Raw genomic sequence first — 19,846 nt, 5'->3', positions numbered from 1 at the left:
CCGACTGGGTTACGCATTCGAGGACATCGATTTCCGGAGGTGCGCCAGTGGCCTGACCCACTGGAATCTGATTCCTACAGTGGAGTCTTAGCGGCCCTCTTGTCCCGCACTGCACCCCATAGCCGAGGACAAATCCGTGCATGGCCCAGTGCCGAGCGGTTCTGGCGTGTAATTGAAATGTTCTACGTCTTAACCGAGGACCTGACATGGCCAAATTATGCCCGGATTAGTCTTGACGGAGGCTCAAATTGTAGGCGGTTGAGAGAGAGCAGATCTTAGTCACGTGCAGCACAGTTATGTTGCACGGGCTGGAGACTTCACTCAGTCTCAACCATCAATCCGGCGCTGTGTTGGCGGCGTCGACCCCTGACTGAATGTGCTGCAACAGCACTTTATTATACGATCTTTTGGTTCTTTGGTTAAAATTTCCCTTTTCCGGGATACTTCTTCTGTCTGTTGTCTTCCAGAAACAAATCATCATTGCATCCTTAGTACATGGGGCAGGGCTCCATTCTCTTGTCTGCTGAACCATCATGAGTCTGAGCTGGTGACGGAGCCCGGCGCAGGATCTTCCGAAACATCAGATGCAACAATCCATCTGGCCGGGAAATCTCCGGGACTGTCATGCATTGGCGCATCAGAGTTGCCTTCCATTTACAGGGCGCCTTTTCGCAGACGTTGGCAGATGGGGGGGTCCTGCAAGGAAGGCCCGACAGAGGTTTACGACCCCACTACGATACTAAATTTGTCCTTCAAGACCCAAGAGCCTTCGGTTCGATGGCATCGTCGCAACAACATTCCACTGTGCCGCCCACCATATTACTCCAGTTCCGGCGCAGGTCAAGGCCCATAACATATAGCTGCATTATCTCGGGCAGATCTAGCGACTTCAGCCGATCGTGAAGCAGCTCTCTGCTCTCGCGGTTTAAGCTGCTTATAATCTCTCCGGTTCTCCAAAAAGGCGCCCCAAGATTCCTCCACCATGCCTCGCGATCCGCTTATCGGCCTCGTGGGCAAGCCCTCGGCAGGGAAGAGCTCTACGCTCAACAGCCTGACCGACGCCTCCTCCAAAGTTGGTTGGTACAAAGATCCTGGCCGAAGTCGCCGCGCGGGCGCTGATCGCAGTTCTCCATAGGCAACTTTCCGTATGCGCCCTCCGTTGCTAAACCAGCTCGTGCCTTTGCCTTTGTCTTTGTCTCGTCTATTGCAGGCTGAGCGTCGCGGAGCTGACCGTTCCTCGCTAGGTTCACCACCATTGACCCCCAGCGAGCGATTGGCTATCTCCAAATCGAATGCGCCTGCGCCCGACATAACCTCCAAGACCGATGCAAGCCCAACTATGGCTCATGCGACCAAGGCCGACGATCCGTTCCCATCGAGCTCCTCGACGTCGCCGGTTTGGTCCCTGGAGCGCATCAGGGCCGTGGCCTGGGGAACAAGTTCTTGGATGACTTGCGCCATGCCGATGCGCTGATACACGTTGTCGATGCCTCGGGAACCGTCGATGCTGAGGGCAAGGAGACGAGAGGGTACGATCCGTCTGTGGATATCGCATGGCTACGGAGCGAGATCGTCGCGTGGATTCTTGGCAACCTTATGCAGCGATGGGGCTCGATTCGCCGAAGACACCAAGCCATCAAGGCCACTGCAGTAGAAACACTGCAGGGGCAGTTTTCCGGATACGGTGCTACGACTACCGTCATTAACCGCGCACTGGATCGGAGTGGTGTAAAGGAGCCGTTGGAAGAATGGAGCGACGAGACCGTCAAGAACGTTGTCCACGCCTTTGTCGACGAGAAGTTCCCGACCGTCATCGCGCTGAATAAGATTGACCACCCGGATGCTGACAAGAACATCTCCAAGATCGCTAAGCAGCAGGACCCCAGTACCATCGTGCTATGCTCCGCCATTTCGGAGATTTTCCTTCGCAAAATGGCAAAGCAAGGTTATATCAAGTATGTCGAGGGCAGCGAATTCGTCGATACCAAGGAGGACCTGATAGAGCAGGGCGATCCAACTGGCGGCGGTCTGAAGGATCTCGACGAGAAGAACCGAAATCGGATAGAGAACCTCAAGGATATGGTGCTCTACAGATTTGGCTCTACGGGTGTCGTCCAAGTCCTCTCAAAGGCAGCCGAGATTCTCGGTCTCGTGCCGGTTTTCCCAGTCCGAAACGCCACCACATTCAGCTCCGGCGCCGCAGAATCCAAAGTTGTGTTCCGAGACTGCGTCCTTGTGAAGAAGGGCTCGACCGTTGGTGACGTTGCCAGGAAGATCATGGGTGATGCGCCGATTGCGTTTGTGGAGGGCGTTGGAAACGTCCGCGTGGCCGAGGATGACTTTGTGGCTGTAGGGAAGAACGACGTAAGTCCTATAACTTATTCGCCCTCTGCATCTGCTAATATGTTATAGATTTTATCATTCAAAGTCGGCAGAGGCTGAGCCTTCCATTTGTATGTCAAATACATCATTTGGCGCTCTCGTGCCCGTCATCTATGGATAGATTGACCCCTCAATATACTGAAGAGTATTGCAGATTTACCAGGCTGGTTCAAACTGCTAGCAATGGCTTTGGTGTCAATCTCCAGAAGGACATAGAATCACACTGGCTTGGTTTAGATAAAACGGCACTCAACGGCCTACTTAACGATCTCATTTTACCTGCAACTGTTAGGTCACTAGTATTCTAGGCTTTTATCTCTACTTACATAGCGTAAAGATCCCTCGATGAGGTAACCTAACATATGCATCTACTGCGTTTTCGTTGTGAATGTCGCAGTTGCCATAGCCCACGTTTGGGTCCAAGCTCATTCTTTTCCATCTACCTGAATCCTATACAAACTTTTCACTCTGCAGCCATTCTAACCTTTACGAACCAAGAGTCACAGGTCCCACGACCCAATCTCCAGAGCGCCCCAAGATCACCAATGTATATTATGGCTCAGGATAAGGTTATTGTCTACCTTTACCGAGGTCATTTTCTACAGGCAGCAAGGTTCCTGTCTGCAAAGGTTGAAGATAGCAGAGTTTAATTGAAGCTGAAGGCAAAGATAGATGTACAATAGCCCACTGTATACAATACTAGATCTTCGTACCGGGTTTAGTACTGAATGTTTGTCTCTACTGTTTGCAAATACTGCATGGATTTGATTTATCTGATATTGAGTAAAGCTAACGAACAACCAGATAGTATTTACTAGAGGTATGTGAATAAGACTAGTTCCTAGTATTTAGCACCTTTAAAACGAACTTGACATTATTTTGTATTGTATTGAAGGTTAGCCTTAAACCCGAGAACTTACTTTAGAATGCGCGCTATCGGCTAGTTATGGTGCACAAGTTCCTCCCACGGCATCCGTAGTGACCGAGTAGTTAACGGACAAGAGCCAAGTCCTGGGCGCAATAGGGGGCCAGGATGTTTTATCGAAACTCGGAAAAATGTCTCAAGTATAAATTCATCCTCTTCCCTACCGTTCATCCGCTCCATCTTGCGTATCAGACGAATCCCCTGGCTGCAAAGATAATGAATGAACATTTGGACTTCAAGAGTTGTTCCGTGGCGGAGGCGGCAAACGCGAAGACGGTGTTTGATAAGGCTGCTTGACACTGTGCTAGTGGTTGCCAAGATCGCTGTCGCTTCGGTGAACTCTTGGGTGTCACCAGGGGAACTTGAGACTCCAAGAGAAGACTGTGTTTCTGCGGCTCTAAATTGGTCCTCAATATTGGCCAAGACTATAGAGTGCTGACCGTAGACATAGTTCCAAACCGATTGAACTCTCTTAGCAATTTTGCTGCTTGATATCTCAATATTGCCTGGCAAGGGTTGGGCAACTCGCATCCCTATGTTGGAATTTCGGAGAAATAAAGGGGCTTCGTCGTAGAAGAACCCCAGGCAGTAAATCTCAAAGCTGAATACAGCTTCTTGAAGCCTGCATCTTTCGCTCTCTGAGTCTTCCAGGGAAGCAAGACAGGGGTCTCTATGAATCCGCTTCAACTCAAGTACAGAGGGGCACCCAGGTGGCGACTTCAAAGCTCTGGGTGCATATCTGGCAACGACGTGATCAATGTCTTGAATAAGACTTGAAAGTGCGCGAAATGTAGCTAAACTAGTGAGCCATTGTTCTTGAAATTCACTCACATCTTGAGGTGGAAAGGCTTCCAAAACAGGCCGTATCCTGCGCTCTAGTTCAGTCGTCCCGACCTTGTCGTGCTTGTGACGGATATCTCGCAGGCGTGCCGTAGTCACTGCAAGGGGTATCAATTTGTCACTCATCTTGGCTTTCATTACCTTATGGAGGGCTCTGAAAATATGGGTTCGATACTTGTTGAAAAATTGCAAAAGCAGTGGCGACACCGAGATCATTTGTTGAAAGTCTTGAGCAGAGTCGAAGTATTGTATAACCATGAGATGGATCTCAGCTGGGAGCTGGAAAAAGGTGGTCATGGCGATGGTACTGGGTTAAATTAAGGGAGAGGGAAAAAGATGACGCGTGATTGAGTGATATGGCATGCGGTGTCTGTTTTATAGGTGATTTTGACATATTAAAGTTAACATTGGAACGGAACCCTGATACGGAAACCTTTCCATTCCTGAAGTTTGTTACCTTGTTGAATATGTATATACCCTGTGTATTTTGTGTCGAGCACACCAAATCTGGAAATTAAGAAAGAATGCAGTATATACCTTAGCTAAATTTTATGGTGTATCTTTCACAATGATAACATTTTATTTTATTGATTAGGTCTCATTTAATAAAAAGCTAAGTAAGTATTTAGCCTACTCTTTAGTCATTTGTGCCGTAGGTACTTTAGTCCTGCTTAGGTAGGAGGCTTTAGCAAAGGAGCTTGCCTGTGCGAATAGCAATACTCTACCTAAAACGGCACCCAACGAACTAGTCGTAGTCTATTTAGGATACATGACAGACTTAGCTAGGCACCTACCTACGCATAGGCTGCCTTGAGAGGCTGATATAAACCGACTCATGGATACAAAACACACTTCCAAATCCCACGATCATCGCGAATATAAGAACGCATTGTACCAAACCACCAAGCAAGGACCGCGCCTGTCTCTGGTTGCACCGTTGCAAGACTAGTGATCCTAGATACAGAGGTTCAGTTCTCTATAGGCATGGGCCATGTTCGTTGCCTCTCTCCTGACACCAAAGTCACCCCTGCCTTGGTCGTCAATGTCCTGAGTTTATCTAGCATGACGCCCTGCACGACTGTTTGGTAGATGGTGCGAAGCTTGGTGACCTTTAGGATGGCTTGAATGACGGTGCAGAACTCGGGACCTTCGTAGTGGCCCGAGTTGATCTCGAGCGTCTCCAGGTTTGGAAAGCTGGCGAGAAACGCGGGCAGTGGCAGGTCTTCGTCATCCCTAGGATGTGAGCGAAACCGGAACTCGAAGACGCCAAGACAGCGGATTGAGGCAGCGCCACGCAGCCACTCGTGCTCGCGGAGGTGCTGTGCGCTGGTTACGCCCTCAGTGCTGCCAAAGGATTCGAGTGGGAAGACGAGGTCCAGTGTGTGGAGGTTGCCGGCGAGGATGGTGTTGCCAAGGACTTGCTGGAGCTTTGCCGGGGCGATCAATGCTCGAGTCAGGCGCAGGGAGCGGAGGTCGTCGTAGTGGTTGCTCTGGTCGAAGTCGTCGGCTGAGACTGATCCTGGACCCTGGTCAAAGGTATCGGATAACGTTCTGAGCGCCAATGGCCCATGATCGTCGTATTTCCAGCGAAAGTTGAAGTCTATGTGATGTAAGTTGGCCCCTCGTCGTATTGAGACCAATCTTTGGATGTTTTCTGAGGTCTCCGGGTCGTAATCCGTAGTGCCCGTGACTATTACGGTCCTGAGGTCTCTCCAGATTGTGCTGATTCGGCCGTTTTGGTCGCCATGGAGGCCACCAGAGCCGAGTTGCACATCACCAAGCCAAAGTTGTTGCAGATGTGGGGTTTTAGCAGCGACGACGAACTATGTATTGTTAGATCAGTTGCTTATTGCGGAATGTATCTTACAATCTCAAGCCTCAGAGGGTAGGGCCTGCTATGTTCTTCCAGCCGAAGGTATTTGAGCTGAGGCATGTTGGGCATCCCTAGGTCCGTTCTGCTACCGAATTGGGGCAGGCCAGCGATATGCAGAGACTGTAGGGTCTCTGCAGACTTGCTCATTAAAGGCCCTAATAACTTGGGCCTTGCAGAAACGAACTCCTCGAGGTAGACGTGAGTGAGCTTACCGAGAACGCCAGGCCGTTGAGGAATCTCGATTTCCTCGTCGGCGACACCACTCAGACTCAGCCGCTCTAGATTCCAGGAGCCTTGCAATATGGCAAGGAATTTCGGTTGGTTGAGCCGAAATCGCATCGTACTGCTAATGACTAGTTCCCGAGCGTCGTTGCCGGAATACGACAGCAGCTTTTTTATGGTAGCAGTACTCGGAGCGAATCGATGCGGAAATGGCTTCGTGAACTCCAACGACCGCCACAGGCGCCCGTTCCCACGGCCGCTGAGATATTGTCTCCAGGCCTTAGAAACACGGAGACATCGTCTGGAGTGGATGATTGTTAGTTGGGGGCTTGAGGAGAGCTCTGGGAGACATACACGAGACTGGAAAAGTCAACGAAGTGGAAGATGCGCTGAACAATTTCCTGGGGATTTTTAAGAGGATCTCGACGAGAGAATCGGCGATGCAGAGGTTGCCTCAAGGTGTAGAGGGTCTATATCATGGTTGGTAGATGGACACAAAGCGATGGCTTTTCCGACTGACCTGCATCTTGGGGTTCGCGACTAGCCCGTGGTGTTTGCCGACTTCGATGCCGGCATTGTAAACATTCCACGCAAACTCGTATTTCTTCTGGAGTCGAGCAACTTTTCCAAGGCGGAGATATCCCTAGGCATGTGAGACGGTTGATCTCCTCCAACATGAGGGCCACATACCTCGAGCAGTCGGGGAGCCAGCTCCAGAATCCATTCGGCGTCCCTCTGAGCACGGGCAAGTTCCTGAAGCGCCTCAAACGTTGCTGCACGGTAGTCCAAGGCCTGGATATGCAATAGGTTTTCGCACTTGTTGAAAGTCTTGCCCACCGAACATTGGCAAGTGTACATTGCCTCGTTGAAGATAGAGCCGCCTTCGAGTGCAACCTTCTCGAAGTTCTTGCAGGTGCATCGTTCCCGCTTCATGCCACGAGCACAGGGGCAGAGTTTCATGGCCTTAAACGTGTTAATAATGCGTCATTGCGTGGACGGAGGGGGTGGAATAAAGGACATACCCTGGTGAAATGCTCAAGGGCAGGCTTGAAGCGCTTTTCCGCATAGTGCCGGCGAGCTTCCTGGATGGCAGACTCGGCAGACTTGGGGGTCTGCGAAGACATGGTTCCAAGAGTGGTTGAAAGGTTGAAGAGGCTCAAAAGTCGGGTTTATTCTCAGCCTTGTTGAAGTGAGAAGGCAGGGATCATAATTTGGGGGCCCGCCACTAAAAGTGCTTGATCGCGTCGGCTGCATGCACAGCAGCTCTAAGGCGTGTGTGCTCGATTTGATACCCAAAAGGACGGCCAGAAACGTGCCGGTCGTCGTCCTAATTCCGGCTCATTAGGTTCTCGCAAACTGCTGATGGCCATATGCCACCGGTGGATAGCTGGATCTCGATTGGCGACGATAATGGTGATGGAAGTGAGGTTGGAGGTTGGAGGTGAAGAAAGCCAGGAAAGGAGGGGTGTGGCTCACCCAAGCAAACACCTGTTTTCAGGCGAGTTTATTGCGGCATGACCCTCGAGACGCCCCCCGAGCTCGCTGCTAGTCGGCCTTCGCTGCGCAACTTGGATACTGGATGCCGACTGTCGATAATGTATCTTGCAGCTAGTCGGGCCGCTGCACGCGCGGGAGTGGGAATAGATGCAAGTTACAGGGACGCAGCGATTGTATGGCAGTCAATAGCGACGCGCTTGGCAATGAGCCCCGCTTTCACAAATCGGGGCGTCACTACTAATTTCTTGAGCTTGAACCAGCTGGCTTTTGATTCACACTCGACAATCAAATTGACCTCGATTGCTCCCTCGCTAATTTAGGATACTTGAATTTTGATGCTTAGATGCCTAGGTAGGTATGCATAGGACCCGGTTGGCCGCCTTGCATCAATAGAGTCGTTGACCTCAGGCCACACCGAATCACATCTTTGCAACCTCACCAAATTCTCGATCTATCATTCTTAAATTTTCAATAGATATAAATTGGGCTGGTTAGCAAGTTAATATTGTTAAATAACAATGGCTGCGGTTTGTATTGATGGACATCTCCTCAATTAATCTTGGCTTCATTGCCCGTCTTAGTCCCAGGTTCTGCGATGTGCTGCGTTAGCCACCATACGATGCAAGGGTTATTCAATCTTATTACTGCATTCTAGCTGATCTCTCCAATTGGTCCTTCTTGGGTGTCCTTGTCGTCTTTCCCAGCACGTTCGTTCTCTACTGCCCATGATAGCGGCGTCTGGCCAGAGTTATCCTCTGAGTTGACGTCGATGCCTTCGGCCGCCAGGAGTAGTGTCACAACACCCTCATACCCTCTCTCAACAGCCCATAATAGCGGCGTCCGGCCGGAGTTATCCTTTGAGTTGACGTCGATACCTTCGGCCGCCAACAGTAGTGTCACAATACCCTTATACCCCAGCATAGCAGCCCATAATAGTGGCGTCCGGTCGGAGTTGTCCTTCGAATTGACGTCGACGCCTCCAACCGCCAGTAGCAACTTCACCATACCCCCACGCTGATTTAAAGTAGTGCATAATAGCGGCGTCCGGCCGGAGTTATCCTTTGAGTTGACGTCGATGCCTTCGGCCGCCAGGAGTAGTGTCACAACACCCTCATACCCTCTCTCAACAGCCCATAATAGCGGCGTCCGGCCGCCGTCATCCTTCGAATTGACGTCGACGCCCACGGCCGCTAACAGTAGTGTCACAATACCCTCATGCCTCATCTCAACAGCCCATAATAGCGGCGTCCGGCCGGAGTTATCCTTTGAGTTGACGCCGATACCTTCGGCCGCCAGGAGTAGTGTCACAACACCCTCATACCCTCTCTCAACAGCCCATGATAGCGGCGTCCGGCCGTAGTTATCTCTAAAATTGGCATCGACGCTTTCAGTCGCGAGTAGTAGCTTCACTATACCCTCATGCCCTGTCTCAGCAGCCCGTAATAGCGGTGTCCGGCCGAAGTTCTCCTTTGAATTAACATCGACGCCTTCAGTCGCCAGTAGCAGCTTCACGATCCCCTCATGCCCCATATCAGTAGCCCATGATAGCGGCGTCCGGCCGTAGTCACCTCTAAAATTGGCATCGACGCTTTCAGTCGCGAGTAGTAGCTTCACCATACCCACGTGCCCCATTGAAGCAGCCCATTGAAGCGGCGTTTGGCCCTTGGGAGTCGCAAAATCCTTTCCATACTCGAGCTGTGCGGAGATATCAGCCTCTTGTGCAACGTTTTCCTCCTGTTGCAAGAGTGCTTTGACCGCACCTCGATGACCATTAGCCAAGGCAGCGAAAAGAGGATATCGATACCGCTCTCCTTGTATATCGATCCTTGAATCGAGGCGAAGCACTGATCTGATGAGACTTGCCAAGTTATTCTCTGCAAGAATGTACAGAAGACTTGCACTTGACGTGTATCGGCGGATTTCATACTTCTCAAAGAGGTTATTGAGACTAATCCAGGCCTCGAGAGCGAAGTCTTTGATGAAAGTATCCCATGGAAGTACGTTCCCAGCACTATTGGCATGATAGAGAACATTGCGGGTTGCGTATTCAAGAAATGGAAACTTGTCTGACACGGAGCCTCGCAAATCTTTTGCCGCAACTGATGATGCCTTTGGAAGTGGTGTGTCAGAGGGCACATGGTCCGAGATGTCGAGCTTAATGTAGACATGACAGCATTGCTTTAGTTGATCGTGGGCCAAGCTCTGGAAATTTTCTTCTTCAAGCCCCAGCTCGCGCCTCAGGTCGCGTAGACCATTTTCTTTCAACAGAAAATCTCTCACAGACTCGTGGATGAACTGAACCGTGTGAGCGTTGGGCTTCGTTATCTCCGCCAGGCCTTTTGAGGAACTCAGAACGAATTTCTTGATGTCTTGGACGGTGATTTCCTCCGGGTCCCATGCGGTCAGAGTATCCGGATGCAGTCCAGAAATGAGTGCAAAGTAGAGCTCTTCCCACTTCAACGGTCGCTTAGCATAGAGAACCCACTCGATGGATAGGAGTAAGTTCTCCGGGTGCTCGTTGTCCCTTTTCAAAATGTCCCTGAACAGCTCACTCAGCTCGGTTGGGATCTCCTGAAGCCTCCTCTTCCGAATGGCAAGGGTACTGGCCCTCCCGAATTCCTTGTTCAGCATCTGAACAACCAACTTAACCCACAGAAAAACTCCACTTGCCCTATCACGGATCTCGTTTCTTAGCTCATCAGCTTGAGTCTTGCTACCCTTTCCAAGTTTTAACTTGTTGGATATGTAAGCTTCGAGATCATGCTCGTGACCAGGCTGGTGTTCCAAAATAAGTTGCCGACCATCTGCTATGTCAATAAATGGATAATGACGACTGGAAAAACAGATGTAAAGCGATGATCCCTTCGAAACAGCGTCTTTTCCAAGACTTTGAAAATCCTCAACCATTTCGTAGACCTCTTCCCGGTCACATTCGTCGAGGGCGTCGACAAAGCAGACTAGGCGTTGCTGGCCAAGTTTGGCGATTGAAAGAGAGAAGAGAGACCGAAGAACTTCAGTTTCCCACGTTGGACAATCACTATGGCTTAGAGGAATGAGATCCGGATCATCGAGAACTTCCTGAAGCTTCGGAACTTCCCTTAATAGCTGCCATAGCAAGGAGCGATACATCCCTGCGGTCGACTTCTCCAGATCTTCTCCTCTCGCATCGAAGAAGAACGAAATAACAGCTGTGTTCCCCAAGGTTCGTGTCTCATGCGAATATGCAAACTTCATGATTGTCGACTTTCCGGCACCAGGTTTCCCTTTGATCCACAAGAATCCGTGGTGTTCGACAAGTTTTGCGGGGTCTAGCCAACGTTGATACACAGGATCTTCAAGCAACCATGTGCACGTTTTTTCATGAGCAGCTTTCACACCTATGCGGCGGGCATGGATTTGGTCGAATTCCAGCAAACCAAGTAACCTGATTCGGCGCTCTTGTAATAGTTTTCGGTCTAGGACGATGTTAGTGAAGGATAGGGTATGTACGTGAAGTTTTTCATACCAGCATCTGATGACACCATGGCGCTTTGTGTCTGATTGATGCTACTCGCCGATATGACAGAGAGGAGTTCCTTGGCATATGCCGCCGCCGTTGCTGCTGCATACTCTTGCCATTGCTTGTTCTTGTGAGAATCCGAATAATCACAAATCCCTCGGATGACTAGGCATGGAAGGCTATCCATCAATCCTGCCGCCTCCATCTCAAAGCATAGGATATCGAGCTCTTGTGCCAGCTGGTCCCTTGTCCTGCCGTGCTTCATAACTCGGTTTCCAGAGGCAATGACTCCGTAGTGAATCTTCGGATCAGTGCTACTTCGGGCACGTCTGCTCACCAACCTAGATACATCGCAATGCTCGCAGCTATCCATGGATTCGATATGGTCGTATTTACCGTCAAATAGCTGATCTTGAAGCGTGCCAGGATGGGTATATCCGATCATAGATGGGTGCATTTCCAGCATCTGGAAGAGGATAGAGGGTACTTTGCTGGGCTCTGATATATGATCCGCTTGTAGTTTGGCGACGGCAGTCATGAGTGCCTGTGGGGGTTTGTTCAGAGTGCCTGTTCGCTGAAAATGGCCGTCCTGAACAGTCTTCCCGAAATCATACTGCACCACTTCTTTGCTAACCACGATATCGCCGAGTCGTAAATCGACTTTTCCAGGGACTCCGCCACCAATACCAACCATCAGGCCGAAGCGAATAGAAGGGAAGCTCCGGCGCATGTTACTCGCAACAGTCGCTGCGTTGTTTAGGCCATACTGACCTGATGGAAGACACGCAATGACGATATTGTGCATGCCCATGTGCCCCAAGGTATACGCGTTGGTATCATCTGGGCTGGTAGGAACGCTTTTGTGAACATTGTCCAACATGGCTCTTGCAGCAGCCATCTCGATGGGAAGCGCGCAGATCCAACCAACAGTGTAGTCGTGTTGCGAGAGCATTCTCGGGATCCAGCTTTGTCTGTGGCCCCAGCCGCCATCGCCGCTTCCGTGGGTTGTTCTCCGTCGTTTCGAATCGCCGGGTAATGGCTCCTCGCCATCAGTACCGCTCCAGTCTCTCTTTCCATCATCGAAGGCGCCGATCTTTGTAGGACGCATACTTAGGCTTCAAAGGATGTATCCGACCTCAGAGCTTTCGGCCACGCTGCATCGAGGAACGGTCGCGGCAGTAATCTCTAGGGGCAGGCTGCGATCTTAGAGGTGGGTGCTCGAGTGTGGTTTCTAGGATGGAGAAAGCAAGTGTGCGGACGAGTCTCGCAGGTTCACCTTTGAGGCTGAACCTGCAGGGCTGATTTTATGTGTTGGTCACAGCCACCACCACAGCCTTACACACCTGCAGTGGTATGTTGGGCCGAAAAGCAGTATCTTAGGTACGTACTGCAATTCCCAAGCTTGGTTTCATAAAACTGAACGCCATATTCAATTCGTTTGAGAAGAATTATAACCGGCCGATTTTGTGGCCAACACTGCCACCTCAAACGTATCACCCACTTGCGGAAGTAAGGCACCGAGGCAGACTCGACCCTAGGCCTCGGGGTTCGAAACAGTTTTGAGGGCAATTGACCATGGCCGCACCGGATATGTGTATGCATCAGCCAAGCATTCGCCTGTTCTATTTTAACGTTCGTATTTAATTAGGAATAGTCTTCATTCAGTTGAGTAGAAATCTTCCACTGGCCGATCTCGGGAGTCAATGTTCGCAGTGTGCCCCGCGTTGGATAGCAGCACGACGCCACGCGCTCCTTGCTCTAAAAGTGTCGACAGATTACTCTCGCAATACTAATCCCATACACTACTCTTAAATTTCTTCCAGGTTCCATTAACCTCTAATATTCGAAGTAGGCACGTCAATACACCCGTTTTGGAAGTGGAGAGTTTGGACATGATTGCAAACGCTAGAAACTCCGGCCTCTTGAGTTACTCTTGTACATGGGTAGATTAATCGTGTCGAGGAAGCCATTCTATGAGGGAATTTTTGACAGTTGAGGTCACCATGTTTATTGCTGTTGATCCTTAAGGCTGATCTTGGTCCATACAAACCCCCTTACACCATTGCTAATCCAGCACTCCTCCCCGTCAACGAGGGAGTCAGCTTTGACAACTTGTTCCGTGGCAAGTCCCCTGTGAGATCCTTTGTCAGCCGGTGAGTGTAATTTTCAAACAAGTCGACTCACCTCTCCAATGACCATCGCCTAGAAGTTCCGTCTTGGCCACCACTCCCATCTTCCCAGCTAAAATTGGCGGCAACCGTTGGCGTTACCCATTGACCATGCCTCCAAAAATAGGGTGTTGTAATGGTTCCTTCCATAACTGACCCATCATCCTTGTTGATAATAAGAAGCTCTTTTGGGTCTGTCGGGGAGATGTTGGCCCGCTGTCGAGCAGAGTCGTACATTTCTCTCTTCGTGGTCTTGTAGTGGGTATACTCCGACCTTGGGGTCACGGCATGATCCACAAGCAGAGCGAACGGGCCTTCTCTTTTTGGATCGCCTGGAGAGTTGGAGGACCCCGGAGGAGGTAGTCGTTCGGGAAACAAATTTTCTAGGGGAAGTTCGGGTGTGTCGAACTTCTGGGCCTCGATCTCACCTTCACGGGAGACGAGGATTCTGACCCGCAAGGGACTCGTTTGAGTCGACCCAATGACTTCTTCAGTTAGCCGAGCTAATTTCTGAAGCCCATCATCGCCGGCCAATGCATCAATAGCGGCTTGCCATTTCCAATGTGTTGCGGCCCTTAACATCCGATCCCGGTGGAAGTCGAGCATATAGAGCGATGACTCGTTTTCAAAGTTCCAACCCTCGCCGATGAGGCCCTTGCTCGGGACCTCCCGAAGACGAGAATCGTATCTAAGTGAAGTGAATAAAGAAAACTCGTTGTTCATATTGGCGGTCCCAGCGACGGAGCCGACGATCAAGAGATTGGGGCCTAACAAGCAAAGGCTCGGACTTCGATGTCGGCCAGCTCTCCGGCATTGGTCGCCTGGATTCGACATTAGTCATCATTGAAGGCAGGGAGGGAGCAACGACAAGAATAGAATCGCACCACCACAAAGCCATCATGAGGATTGGCCAATGAACAGCGGGTTATTCGGAACGCGAGGTACAGTTGGGGTATTAGGGCTAGATTTGGACTTGCAGCATCAGCAAAATGGTGATTTGTGAGCTTTCATCTCAGCATTGGGTTCATGTAAGTCGGGCACCTTGCATGGGGTAGTACAGGCCGGCATTGGAACCGTTTGCATTTCCCTGGCACGATGCCGTGTAACGGATAGAGCAATTGACTCGGGGTGTTTTAGGAGAAGCAGGCCGCTGAATTGATATGTGATGGTCATTGCTCTGAAGCTGGCCTGGAGATTAGCAGCGCCCTCCAACAACCCCGCAACAAAGTCACCTCATTCTACATGGAAATCGCCAGACCGGTAAATGTCGCTAGTCCTCAGCGACAAGGCCCGCGTAAACTACCACAGGCATTTGACCTATCGGCAGCCTAATTCCGTCAGACCCTCAGCGGCCCACAGACCACCACAAACCGCAGGACCGTAGGGATTCCGCTGGTGAAGGGAGGTACCCCGGCCGTCCGCAAAAGGTGGGTGTTGTCTATGTTCCACGTCTGGCCAGCGGTTTCTACGCAAGCGGTGGGCGTTAGCGGTGCAGAGCGGTTTCGCCCGAATGCCTCAGGCACTGCCTCAGGCACAATCGGAAAAACTTGCAGTGGATCCGGCCGAGCTGGCGCGCCAAATTTCGAAGAAGGCCGTCAGCTTTTTTTGCGCGTGCCCAGCTCGTCGCAGCCATTACTGCGCCCCTACATCATCGGCTCTCCGACTCGACTTGTGCAATCCGCCTCGACGGCCTCGATTCGATCCCCCGCTCCTCCCGGCTCCTCTAATTATATATCGGCCTCACCATGTCGGCCCCCGCCCCCTCAATGCCTCCGGGCATGCCCACTGCTGCCGTTCCCGTCGACTCGTCATCTGGCCTCTGGGACCGGCTAACGAACTGGACCTCTGAAAACAAGGCCGTGGCCTACACCATTGCTGGTGTCGCCGTGGTTGTCACCGGCGCCGGTGTCGTCTACTACCTCAATGATTCCGTACGTCCCACCATCCTGCATTTGCTTGCTGCTGTCCCCGCCATCCGTTATTGCGGACTGGGCTGCTGCATCGAACCATGCCCTATTGCCGCGAGCTCCGACTAATCCATTTCGGCCCCTTGCAGAAGTCCAGCTCAGCTCCTAAATTGAGCAAGAAGGAGAGGAGAAAGCGAAAAGAGGCAGACCGTAAGGTTGCCGAGTCCAAGGATACCGCCACTACTGGCCCCTCGCAGCCCCAAACCGCCTCGGTCCAGAGCGAATCCGAGCTGCCAGAGATCGATGAGCAGACCGTCACTACCCTGTCCCAGCCCCAGCGCGAAGAATTTGCTGCGAAGCTGAAGCAGGCCGGTAACAAGGCCTACGGAGACAAGGCATACAACCGTGCCATTGAGCTGTATTCCAAGGCCATTCTCTGCAAGCCCGACCCCGTCTTCTACTCCAACCGAGCAGCCTGCCACAGCGCCATGAGCGAATGGGATGAGGTTATTGAGGACACCACCGCCGCCATCAACATGGACCCCGAATACGTCAAGGCCATCAACCGCCGCGCCACTGCCTACGAGCACCAGAAGAAGTACTCCGAAGCTCTTCTCGACTTCACCGCCTCATGCATCATCGATAACTTCAAGAGCGAGTCGACCGCCCAAGCCGTCGAGCGACTACTCAAGACTTTCGCCGAGCAGAAGGCCAAGGAGATGATGGCAAACCGACCACCCAAGCTGCCCAGCCCGATCTTCGTGGGCAACTACCTCCAGAGCTTCCGACCCAAGGACCGACCGGAGGGGCTCGAGGACTCGGTTGAGCTGGCTTCCGACAGTGGCAAGGGTCAGATGCAGCTTGGTCTCCAGTCTTTGGAAAAGAAGACTGGTGACGGCTATGAGGAGGCACGACAGGCTTTCGAGCAGGCTATTCAGATCGGTGGCTTGGAAGAGTACGAGGCTCTGGCTTATAACATGAGGGGTACCTTCCGAACCCTGCTGGGTAACCACGCCGAGGCCACCCAGGACTTCGATAAGAGCATTGAGCTTGACCCCTCCATGACCCAGAGCTATATCAAGCGTGCCAGCATCAGCCTCGAGCTTGGTGAGCCCGACAAGGCCGAGGAGGAGTTTGCCAAGGCGCTGGAGCAGGACAACAACGATCCCGATGTTTACTACCACCGCGCTCAGGCCCACTTCATCAAGGGCGACCTGGCTGATGCCCAGAAGGACTACCAGAAGTCTATTGACCTGGACAAGGACTTCATCTTCTCTCACATCCAGCTTGGAGTGACACAGTACAAGATGGGCTCCATCGCTTCCTCCATGGCCACCTTCCGACGATGCATCAAGAACTTCCCCAAGGTGCCCGACGTCTACAACTACTACGGTGAGCTGTTGCTCGACCAGGGCAACTTCTCTGAGGCCATTGAGAAGTTCGATACCGCCATGGAGATGGAGAAGCAGACTAAGCCCATGTCGATGAACGTTCTGCCCCTTATTAACAAGGCCCTTGCCCTGTTCCAGTGGAAGCAGGACTTCAAGGAGGCGGAGAAGCTCTGCCAGAAGGCTCTCATTAGTAAGTGCCCTCGTGGCAACATCATAGATCCCTGTTGCTAATCATTGACTACAGTTGACCCCGAGTGTGATATTGCCGTTGCCACCATGGCTCAGCTCCTCCTCCAGCAGAACAACGTCCCCGCGGCCCTCAAGTACTTTGAGCGCGCTGCGGAGCTCGCCCGCACCGAGGGAGAGATCGTTAACGCCCTTTCTTACGCCGAGGCGACGCGAACACAAGTTCAGGTCACCGAGAAGTACCCCAAGCTGGCTGCCAAGCTGGCTGGCGGTGCTGGTGGCCCCGGCGGCCTACGCATGGGCCCTTAAGCATTTGTACGAAATAAAGGCGGCGAGAGAGAGTTGACGAACAAAGTTGGGCGTGTAACGTGTACGAATTTGGAGAACGAGAGGTGTCTGTCGGATCTTGGATGGGTTACGATTCTGCCCGCCTGCGAGCTCATCCGGCAAAGGTCTTGTCTCACAGGGAAGTGAGGCCCAATGCTTTGGAGTCGGGGGACTTGTAATGCACAATTGAGAACCCTGTTGTACGTGTATATAATAGTACTTCTCTCATCTTGTTTCAAGGATCCCCCGACACAAGTGAGCACCACACGACGCTCACTCGAACAATTGGAAAAATAGTGGTTTCTGATGGACAGAACTGTCATTATTCAAACACTTGCTATCAACTTTCTGGTGGTCCGACTCATGGAAACCCCGGTTCGGAGGGGGATATTATTTCCTGCTACGTGGGAGATACTCTCCAAGCCATCCAAACCGTTCTGGATCATCAATAGATACAACTCCAGAACCCACTGCGTTTCCCATGCCACCCAAGCAGAACAAGTATTCCTACAGAAGAAGCGAAAAGGATGCAGGGAAACAAAAACACTACCAATACCAACGAAATAAGCCTTCATAACCCATTTTCATGAACTCTTTGTTCCCATCTGCCCACCTCCAAAAAATGTACTTCCCCAGCGTTCCGACGCTTCGGGGAAATGAGAGAATTAAGTAAGAGCGTATGCGACGGGTTGGCGCATACGCCGCTGGTTGATATCGCGAACTAAGGCGAAAAAGAGGAGGGAAACATCATCGAGGGTCTATCAGACGTCGTATACACACACCAACATCATTACGCGCGACGACAACGGCGGCGGTTGGGCCTCCTGATTAATTCTTGGTCAGGGCGACACCAAGACCGACACCGAGGGCGATGGCGAGGATGATGAGGAATACGACGAGGGCGCACCACCACTTGAGCTTGCGGCGGCGGCGGGCGTGCTCGTTGGCGACCTTGACCTGCTCGTTGCCCTTTTCGATGTTCTCGACGGTGTTGATGGCGTTGGTCTCGGCGGCCTGGATGACGGGCTCCTGCTGCTCAACAACGGCGGCGAGCTCCTGGTAGAGGAGAGCAAGCTCGGAGAGGGTCTGCTCAATGCGCTGCAGCTCGCTGTGGCGGGCGCGCACATTGCCCAGCACAGAGCTGGCGTGGCCGGTGCGGTTCGTCCGGAGCTAGTTGAAAGTTCACGTCAGCGCTGTATCCTGCATAATTCCGGAGTCTGACAAACTCACAGCGGTCTGGAAGACACCCTCGTTGCCCCAATCAGCCTCGGACGCCTCCTGGACCTCTTCCTCCGAGGCATCCGGCTTCACGATGCGGTACTGGCGGGCAATTTGGTCACGGTAGCGCTGCCTGTAATCGCGCTCGATGCTCTGGTACTTGTCGAGCTCGGACTTGAAGAAGGTCTTTAGGGACTGCAGCTGGGTGTTCTTGGTGTTGCGGGTGGAGTCTGTCGTCTTTGCGAGATCGCGCTCGAGGCCCTTGATGCCGTCCTTGATGGCGGTGTTGCGGATCTGGGTCTGCGCGACATACTGCTCGAGCTGCTCCTTGACGGCGCTGTCGGTGCTGCCGAGGGCGCGCTGGTGTAGCTGGCCGATGTAGTCAATGTCAGTAGTGAGGGCCTTGATGTCATTGCGCAGGCCCTGGACGCGGTTGAGGAAGTCATTTTGAGAGAGGGTGGCAGAAGACGGGGGCTGCTGCTGCTGATTGTAGTCCTGCATCTCGTATTGGTTCTGGCCCTGCTGGTCCTGCTGGTCCTGAGCGTACGGGTTGGCCTGATGGTTTGTTATTAGCTGTGCCGCCCTGAATTTGACGAGGGTGCGCATTTGAGCGAGATGCTTACCTGGCCGTAGCCGCCGTAGCCGGCCTCCTGAGGAGGACCCTCCTGGTAAGGATTCTGATTGTACTGGCCGTAGGACATGGTGGACAGCGATACTCAGAAAGCAGCAATGGGGTCGGGGAGGGTGAGATGATGTAGGAGATGAGGATGAGCCAGACGAGGATGAAGCGCCGGGAGCTGGGCTGTGCCAAGTTGAACGCTAAACCACAATGGCGCGGATCCTCTGAAATGTCGGTGGTTGGCCGGGATTGGAGGATGGATGGATCGGACGACTCAACCGGACGGCCGTCGTGGAGGATTCGGTGCAGGATTTTGGCCGGGGTTTTGCGTGGTACGCAGTACGCAGTACGTCACTATAGCGGACGGAGGGGTGGCAAGGGCCGAAACAGCGCCCGACAGCGTCAGCGACAGCGCGAAAACGACGTTTTACAGGCGTCGGTGGCGGCGGGATGGCGGAGGGGCGAGCCAACGACCCAGTCGAGCCACTAAGAAAACCGTCTGTGCTCGGTTCTGGAAACAATGGAACACAAAACAGAGGCCGGCGGGCGCGATTTTGACAGCCGAGCGAAGGGCCCGGGATGGCTTGGCAGGGCTGAGACAGGGTCGAGAGTAACCAGAAGAAAAGACGGCAGAGTACATGAGAAGAAGAAAAAAAGAAATGGCATTGGCAAACGAGGGATTGTCTGGCTTATGAAGCATCGCGCAAGGCTGCCAAGTTCTGGCCGGGCCCCCAGGCTTACTTTGATGGGACCCTCGGCAGCCTCGGGTTCGTCCAAGCTCTAAGCTGTCCT

The 19,846-nt window shown here is 52.3% G+C and overlaps 7 protein-coding genes across 7 annotated transcripts; 2 read left to right on the top strand and 5 right to left on the bottom strand.

Annotated features, from left to right (window-relative positions):
- The first annotated feature begins 638 nt into the window (after positions 1 to 638).
- On the top strand, positions 639 to 2,789 carry BGZ61DRAFT_451361 (GTP-binding protein). Its single transcript, XM_046245824.1, has 4 exons — positions 639 to 1,076; positions 1,136 to 1,145; positions 1,245 to 2,364; positions 2,413 to 2,789. The coding sequence occupies exons 1-4, from the start codon at positions 983 to 985 to the stop codon at positions 2,440 to 2,442; spliced, it is 1,254 nt and encodes a 417-aa protein (XP_046104834.1). The 5' UTR covers positions 639 to 982; the 3' UTR covers positions 2,443 to 2,789.
- Positions 2,790 to 4,742: 1,953 nt separating this feature from the next.
- Positions 4,743 to 7,750, bottom strand: BGZ61DRAFT_451358 (uncharacterized protein). The gene is made up of 6 exons (XM_046245823.1): positions 7,265 to 7,750; positions 6,933 to 7,205; positions 6,763 to 6,885; positions 6,597 to 6,712; positions 6,015 to 6,543; positions 4,743 to 5,970 (listed from the first exon to the last, which is right to left on the bottom strand). Exons 1-6 carry the CDS (start codon positions 7,364 to 7,366, stop codon positions 5,116 to 5,118), a joined length of 1,998 nt encoding a protein of 665 aa, XP_046104833.1. The 5' UTR covers positions 7,367 to 7,750; the 3' UTR covers positions 4,743 to 5,115.
- A 521-nt stretch (positions 7,751 to 8,271) lies between these two features.
- BGZ61DRAFT_451356 (ankyrin repeat-containing domain protein) lies at positions 8,272 to 9,156 on the bottom strand. The gene has a single exon (XM_046245822.1). It carries the CDS (start codon positions 8,961 to 8,963, stop codon positions 8,391 to 8,393), a length of 573 nt encoding a protein of 190 aa, XP_046104832.1. The 5' UTR covers positions 8,964 to 9,156; the 3' UTR covers positions 8,272 to 8,390.
- Positions 9,157 to 9,214: 58 nt separating this feature from the next.
- BGZ61DRAFT_237528 (uncharacterized protein) lies at positions 9,215 to 12,515 on the bottom strand. The gene is made up of 3 exons (XM_046238301.1): positions 11,245 to 12,515; positions 9,500 to 11,194; positions 9,215 to 9,434 (listed from the first exon to the last, which is right to left on the bottom strand). Exons 1-3 carry the CDS (start codon positions 12,344 to 12,346, stop codon positions 9,331 to 9,333), a joined length of 2,901 nt encoding a protein of 966 aa, XP_046104831.1. The 5' UTR covers positions 12,347 to 12,515; the 3' UTR covers positions 9,215 to 9,330.
- A 730-nt stretch (positions 12,516 to 13,245) lies between these two features.
- BGZ61DRAFT_493766 (aminotransferase) lies at positions 13,246 to 14,129 on the bottom strand (the record flags this gene model as incomplete). Its single annotated transcript, XM_046250690.1, has 2 exons — positions 13,246 to 13,369; positions 13,423 to 14,129. 2 exons carry the CDS (start codon positions 14,127 to 14,129, stop codon positions 13,246 to 13,248), a joined length of 831 nt encoding a protein of 276 aa, XP_046104830.1.
- Positions 14,130 to 15,172: 1,043 nt separating this feature from the next.
- Positions 15,173 to 17,199, top strand: BGZ61DRAFT_352003 (uncharacterized protein; the record flags this gene model as incomplete). Its single annotated transcript, XM_046240387.1, has 3 exons — positions 15,173 to 15,337; positions 15,466 to 16,894; positions 16,949 to 17,199. The coding sequence occupies 3 exons, from the start codon at positions 15,173 to 15,175 to the stop codon at positions 17,197 to 17,199; spliced, it is 1,845 nt and encodes a 614-aa protein (XP_046104829.1).
- Positions 17,200 to 17,792: 593 nt separating this feature from the next.
- BGZ61DRAFT_237435 (t-SNARE) lies at positions 17,793 to 19,225 on the bottom strand. Its single transcript, XM_046238300.1, has 3 exons — positions 19,059 to 19,225; positions 18,448 to 18,990; positions 17,793 to 18,387 (listed from the first exon to the last, which is right to left on the bottom strand). The coding sequence occupies exons 1-3, from the start codon at positions 19,134 to 19,136 to the stop codon at positions 18,046 to 18,048; spliced, it is 963 nt and encodes a 320-aa protein (XP_046104828.1). The 5' UTR covers positions 19,137 to 19,225; the 3' UTR covers positions 17,793 to 18,045.
- Positions 19,226 to 19,846: the final 621 nt, after the last annotated feature.

This window comes from Ilyonectria robusta (genome assembly GCF_021365365.1).
Source record: "Ilyonectria robusta strain PMI_751 chromosome Unknown BGZ61scaffold_9, whole genome shotgun sequence".
In the NCBI taxonomy this organism is placed as follows: domain Eukaryota; kingdom Fungi; phylum Ascomycota; class Sordariomycetes; order Hypocreales; family Nectriaceae; genus Ilyonectria; species Ilyonectria robusta.
The sequence above is the reverse complement of the archived record's forward strand: the minus strand, read 5'-3'. Positions and strand labels throughout refer to the sequence as shown.

Coding starts and splice junctions, on each gene's coding strand:
- BGZ61DRAFT_451361 (XM_046245824.1), top strand. CDS start 983: ATGCCTCGCGATCCGCTTATCGGCCTCGTGGGCAAGCCCTCGGCAGGG. Junction 2,365..2,412: donor TGGCTGTAGGGAAGAACGAC/GTAAGTCCTATA, acceptor AATATGTTATAG/ATTTTATCATTCAAAGTCGG.
- BGZ61DRAFT_451358 (XM_046245823.1), bottom strand. CDS start 7,366: ATGTCTTCGCAGACCCCCAAGTCTGCCGAGTCTGCCATCCAGGAAGCT. Junction 7,206..7,264: donor CCCTTGAGCATTTCACCAGG/GTATGTCCTTTA, acceptor AACACGTTTAAG/GCCATGAAACTCTGCCCCTG. Junction 5,971..6,014: donor ACCCTCTGAGGCTTGAGATT/GTAAGATACATT, acceptor AACAATACATAG/TTCGTCGTCGCTGCTAAAAC.
- BGZ61DRAFT_451356 (XM_046245822.1), bottom strand. CDS start 8,963: ATGAGGCATGAGGGTATTGTGACACTACTGTTAGCGGCCGTGGGCGTC.
- BGZ61DRAFT_237528 (XM_046238301.1), bottom strand. CDS start 12,346: ATGCGTCCTACAAAGATCGGCGCCTTCGATGATGGAAAGAGAGACTGG. Junction 11,195..11,244: donor CATGGTGTCATCAGATGCTG/GTATGAAAAACT, acceptor ACATCGTCCTAG/ACCGAAAACTATTACAAGAG. Junction 9,435..9,499: donor CTTGGCTAATGGTCATCGAG/GTGCGGTCAAAG, acceptor ATCTCCGCACAG/CTCGAGTATGGAAAGGATTT.
- BGZ61DRAFT_237435 (XM_046238300.1), bottom strand. CDS start 19,136: ATGTCCTACGGCCAGTACAATCAGAATCCTTACCAGGAGGGTCCTCCT. Junction 18,991..19,058: donor GCTACGGCGGCTACGGCCAG/GTAAGCATCTCG, acceptor ACAAACCATCAG/GCCAACCCGTACGCTCAGGA. Junction 18,388..18,447: donor AGGGTGTCTTCCAGACCGCT/GTGAGTTTGTCA, acceptor ACTTTCAACTAG/CTCCGGACGAACCGCACCGG.